The 5,952-nt window shown below is 45.7% G+C and overlaps 1 protein-coding gene across 1 annotated transcript in view; it reads left to right on the forward strand.

Moving 5' to 3' along the window:
- The first annotated feature begins 817 nt into the window (after nucleotides 1–817).
- Nucleotides 818–5,952, forward strand: part of LOC107116723 (peptidyl-prolyl cis-trans isomerase B-like) — an 8,706-nt gene continuing 3,571 nt past the window's right edge. Inside the window, exons 1-2 of the mRNA XM_015418706.1 lie at nucleotides 818–970; nucleotides 1,842–1,935. Of these exons, the coding sequence (XP_015274192.1) occupies nucleotides 818–970; nucleotides 1,842–1,935 (247 nt within the window). The remainder of the gene's footprint in view (nucleotides 971–1,841; nucleotides 1,936–5,952) is intronic.

Consider the following 5,952-nt stretch of genomic DNA (forward strand, 5'->3'; position numbering starts at 1 on the left):
CCAGGGCTGAGCCCACAGGGGGGGGGCTGATTAAACGGGCTTCATACCACACACTTGACTGCGCTATGATGAAGCCTGTAGGGTGAGTGTGGGTGAGCCACCCTCTCAGCCTAGCCTGCCTCAAAGGGTTCTTGGGAGGGCAAAATGGAAATGACAAGACCAGCATGCATCCCCCTGAGCTCCTTGGAGGGAGGAGGAAGTTTTTTAAACGTTAAGGAAATAAAACTCAATTTCAAGGCCACGGCATTGTCATTATGGTGCTGGGGGAGGGGGCTGTGATGGGAGACCAGGATTCATGTTAGGATCAGGGGATTTATTAGTGGAACGCTCCTTCTGATCTGGTCCATGGGGTCGCAAAGAGTCGGACTCGACTGTGCGACTGAACAACAACAACAAACCACAAACGTTGAACTGAAATACTGCATTTGGGGGGTGGGAATTAAATGGGGCTTAAACGTTTTATTCCAACAAATTCAAAGCTTCATGTGGCATTTAAAGGCAATATAGCATGTACTTTCCTTGTTCAAATTTATGGAAAAAATGAAGTCACTGAATACTGTTGGCATACTAATTTTTAGCACACCCAAACAACTGTGCACTATAGGTTGTCCAATCCTCCTTTTCAACATAATTTCTTACCCATGGAAGCCACGGGCAGTGCCATCCTTTCCAGAGTTACACCTTTTAAAAACTGTTCCCTTTAATGAATTTAGAAGGGTATAACTCTGGCCACCATGTGTTACATCCTCTGTTTTGATACCCCGGCTGAGGTAAGTTTTATCATCGAAAAGGGAATGGACTCTGCTAGGCCGTACACATGGCCACCATGTGTTACATCCTCTGTTTTGCTCTCCAGGTATATTTCGATCTGCAGATTGGGGATGAAGATGTGGGGCGGGTTGTCATCGGCCTCTTTGGAAAGACCGTTCCCAAGACTGTCAAGAACTTTGTTGACCTGGCCACAGGGGAGGTGAGTTGGATTCTGGAACAGAGTCGCAAGCCTTTTCCGGTTGCTTCTGGGCAAAGGGAAGGGAAATCGGCCTTCGGGAGTGGCTGGCTAGACTAGTTCTCGCGTGAGCGGAGGCTGAGGTTGGACCTTCAGAATGCAAACCTCAACAGCTGTGAAAATGGGCTTCTGTCTTGTTTGTGGGAGATGTTTCTGTAGACGAAGCTGCTGCCCTATTGTATGAAAAGAAATGTCTGTTAAATTTGCCTCTCATTGCTGCTTTTAAAATGGCAAGAAGATAAAGAGCTGCACCAGTCACAGGAGATTAAAAAATAAGGCCAATGGTGCAAAACCTTGTGCCCTTTTTGAAGAATGATTGCAAGACAAAGATGAAGCCCTGTTGACAAAACACATAGGGAATTTTTGGAAATTTAACTGAGTAATAAAATATATTTTAACCTGATTTTGCACCATCAGCCGCTGCCTTATTTTTTAATCTACTTTTAAAATGGCTACAGCCCTGTATCCCTGCAGGATGCCTTATTAGGCTCTTTGGGTCATAAAACATGAAGTGATTTATCAGGCTTGGCTTGTGGTGATTCCACAAGGGAGTTTATCGCCTCTGGTACCGCCTTGTAGCATCCCAGCAAAAGTGCTGGGGCTCCCTAGAGGTTGATAGGAGAAAATTGGAAGCAGCCTGAATTTTGCAAGCAAAGTACCTTGCGCTCCTCTTCTCTGCCAAGCTTAATTTCTCCCCCCCACCTTGGTCTCCTCTCCGGTCCTGTGTTTGTGGCTTTTAAGCTCTTTCACTTGGAAGCGGTTCCAGAAAGACTTAACCCGGGGTGAGTTTAATGCAGTCCCAGCAATTCCATTCCCTCTCTTCTCTTTTTTTCAGAAAGGGTTTGGATACAAGGGCAGCAAGTTTCACCGTGTGATCAAGGACTTCATGATCCAGGGAGGGGACTTTACCCGTGGAGACGGGACGGGAGGTAAGGCGTTGGCTGATGTGTGGCCTGAGGTGGTTACTGTTTGATCTTGTCCCTGCTGCTGGGAGCTGGACAATAGAGAGTCTGTGTGGGAACGTTATTTTGCTGCAGCAGAGGACTTAACTTATGTGATATGTGATATGTGGGAAGTCCTGTGTTCAGAGCTCCCAGTATTCAAAAAACTCACTAGGCATACATGAGAAATGGGACAGCAGTACCAGATGAGAGGTGGCTTTTAAGCCTTCGCCTTTTCCCATTTTCCCAACCAAAATGGCCTTTGGGAAGCACTGTTTGTCCCATCATGACAATGCATATGCAGTGGGGTAAATAGGATCTGGAAGACCCGAGCTTAAATCCTTACTGCTACGGAAGCTTGCTGGGTGACCTTGGGGCCAGTCACTGTCTCTTGGCCTAACCCAGGGGTGGCCAAACTTGCTTAACGTAAGAGCCACATAGAATAAATGTCAGATGTTTGAGAGCCACAAGACATAAACAAATATTACACATTTTTATTGAAAAATGCAAGACTGCCAAAAATAAAAGGGGTAAATGATATTGATAATGATATTTATTTGTTTGCTAATGATATTTGTTTGCTAATGATATTTATTTGTCTAAGAGAGAGAAAGAGAGAGAGGTGGGAAGAAAGAATGAAAGAGGTAGGAAGAAAGAGAGAGAGAAAAACAAAGAAAGCAAATAGACGGGGGGAGGGAGGGGGAAAGAAGAGAGAGGGAAAAGGGGGGAGAGAGACAAAGAAAAGTGGAAAGAAAGAAAATCCATGCGAGGGAGGGGGGTGGAAAGAAAGCAACTTTAACTTTAAATGTGTCTTCTAACCCCCTCACACCCCCACGCCAGCTGGCTTGGCAAAGGGATTTAAAGAGCCAAATGCCTTCTCCAAGCTGGGGGGGGGGGCTTTGAGAACACATTTAAAGTTAAAGTTGCTTTCTCTGCTCCCCCCCACACACACACCTCAAGGCTACCAAGGGAGGGGAACACTGGTTGGGGAAGGGAAGACCGAATGGGGAGGCATGCCTCCCCTTTGGTTCCCCAGCTGCCCTGCTGGGAGCCGCACAATATGTGTGAAAGAGCCACATGCGGTGTCTGAGCCACGGTTTGGCCGCCCCTGGCCTAACGTACCTCACCAGCCTGTTGTTTTGAGGATAAAATGGAGAGGAGAAGGGCATAAGCTGCTTTAGGTCCCTGTTGGGGAGAAAGGCAGGGTATAAATGAAGTAGTAATTATAATTATTGTACAGCATTGTGTGTAGAATAGCCAGGAGATCCTAAGATTGTCTGGCAGTCAGAAGTGTGTCTACCCAGGGAGGGGAACACTGGTTGGGGAAGGGAAGACCGAATGGGGAGGCATGCCTCCCCTTTGGTTCCCCAGCTGCCCTGCTGGGAGCCGCACAATATGTGTGAAAGAGCCACATGCGGTGTCTGAGCCACGGTTTGGCCGCCCCTGGCCTAACGTACCTCACCAGCCTGTTGTTTTGAGGATAAAATGGAGAGGAGAAGGGCATAAGCTGCTTTAGGTCCCTGTTGGGGAGAAAGGCAGGGTATAAATGAAGTAGTAATTATAATTATTGTACAGCATTGTGTGTAGAATAGCCAGGAGATCCTAAGATTCTCTGGCAGTCAGAAGTGTAGCATTATGCACCACTAGGTGCGAGTTAGACCTGTTTTTTTTAAGGCAAGAGACATTTCTGAGGTGGTTTGCCATTGCCTGCCTCTGCGTCACAGTCCTGGTATTCCTTGGAGGTTGTCCTTCCAAATACTAGCCGAAATCAGGCTAGCCTGGGCTATCCAGGTCAGGGCATAAATGAAGTAAATATCTTAAATAAAATAGTTTTGATCAAGAAAACAACAAAGTGGAGGCTTAGAGTCCCACTTAACTTGTGTTGGAGGCCTGATTCTGTTCAGGAGTTTAGTGAAATGCTGGGAGCTACATATCGAGTATTGAGTAGATCTCAATGAGAGCATCTCTGGAGTGTGACCAAACGGGTGACACGTGAAACTTAAGAGGCTTTGTGTTTGAAAACATAATCTTCTAGTATGCATCTGCTTGAGCCAGTAGCAAGCAATGCAATCTGGCAGCATGGTTGTGATTCTGAGAGGATCTCCGGATCCATTTCTCTCTTCTGTGGTCTTAAGTTACTGTTGCTACTCCATAGAGATGAGGATAGAAACATTTCTTCCAAAATGGCTCTCTGAAACAGATTTCTGGGGGACAGACTCCATCCTGCTGTTTTGCCTCCGGCCTTCCAAAAGTCTAAGAGTTAGTGCCTGAATTTGCTCCATCCCTTTCCCCTTTCTGTCCCCCTTTCCTTCTGTAATCAACAAAGTTGTATTCAAGGTATAAGCTTTCGTGTGCTTGCACTTAGTTGGTCTTAAAGGTGTCACTGGTCTCAAACTTTATTCTGCTGTTTCAGACCAACACAGCTATCCACCTGAATGTAAGCACGGGTATTTGGGACCTTTGCTTAATTTGTATACTGTCTTGAATGAAGAGGCAGAGAGGTGGCATTTAAATGTCTCAGATATTTAAATAATATCTTTGGTGATTATGGGAAGAGGCTGAGGAAGATGAAATTCTGAGGCAACTAGATCCTAGGCTCAAGGCTTTATTATGTTTAGAATTAGGTTGTTTAAAATCCCCTCAGAGTCTTCTGTAGTAGCCTGGAACCTTTCTAAAATGGCCTCCTCCCTCACACTAGCCTCCCTTTATCTTTGAATCACCAGCTGCCCACGTTCATGGGAATGGGCAACATGAGTTTGTCATGAAGTGCTGGTAGCATGTAAGCGGTGTGTTCCCCGCAGATCTCTTCCTCAGATGCTGTTATAATAATATTAAATGGATCCGTGAGGTAAATCTAGTCCCACTTACATTGAATTACACAGGTGAAGGCAAAGCAATATGTTTTATTCAATAGAAGAAAATAGGTTTTCAGGACAGTAAAAGTGTTAGGTGTGGAAAGTGTCAGGTAGAATGACTCTCCACTGTGATCCAGCAGTGACATCCTTTCCCCCCAAGTTTGTAACTGGAACACCGAGGAGGGATTCTTGCTTCCTTTCCCTAGAACTTTTACCTCACATTAGGTTACTAAACGAAGGTTTCCTTGGTGGTATAGGTTTCACCGTTCACGCCACAGTCTCTGGTTCTCAGAAGGTGCCCAGATTTGGTGCTTCTCACGCATTTATCACCTAAAAATAAGCTTTTCTCCCTAAGCCTCCCTAAGCAAATCCTACCTAACAGACAAATAAAAACCCTGGCTAAACTAACATTCTTATCCAGAGCCACAAATCCCTGGCCGAGGAAATTGCTTTTCCCCCCTCTCCGTTTTTAAGAACATAAGAGAAGCCACTGTTGGATCAGGCCAATAGCCCATCTAGTCCAACACTCTGTCACACAGTGGCCAAAAATACCAGGTGCCATCAGGAGGTCCATTAGTGGGGCCAGGACACTAGAAGCCCTCCCACTGTCCCCCCCCCCCCCCAAGAATGCAGAGCATCACTTGCCCCAGACCAAAAGTTCCTATCTATACCTTGTGGCTAATAGCTACTGATGGACTTCTGCTCCATATGCTTATCTAATTCCCTCTTGAAGCTGTCCATGCTTGTAGCTGCCACCACCTCCTGTGGCAGTGAATTCCATGTGTTAATCACTCTTTGGGTGAAGAAGTACTTCCTTCTGTTTTAATCTAACTGCTCAGCAATTTCATTGAGTGCCCATGAGTTCTTGTATTGTGAGAAAGGGAGAAAAGTACTTCTTTCTCAACCTGCTCTATCCCATGCATAATCTTATAAACTTCAATCATGTCACCCCTCAGCCGTCGTTTCTCCAAGCTAAAGAGCCCCAAGCGCTTTAACCTTTCTTCATAGGGAAAGTGTTCCAACCCTTTGATCATTCTAGTTGCCCTTTTCTGCACTTTTTTCAGTGCTATAATATCCTTTTTGAGGTGTGGTGACCAGAACTGTACACAGTACTCCAAATGAGGTCGCACCATTGATTTATACAGGGGGA

This window comes from Gekko japonicus, unplaced genomic scaffold, assembly GCF_001447785.1.
Source record: "Gekko japonicus isolate JY-2015 unplaced genomic scaffold, Gekko_japonicus_V1.1 scaffold150, whole genome shotgun sequence".
Taxonomy (NCBI): domain Eukaryota; kingdom Metazoa; phylum Chordata; class Lepidosauria; order Squamata; family Gekkonidae; genus Gekko; species Gekko japonicus.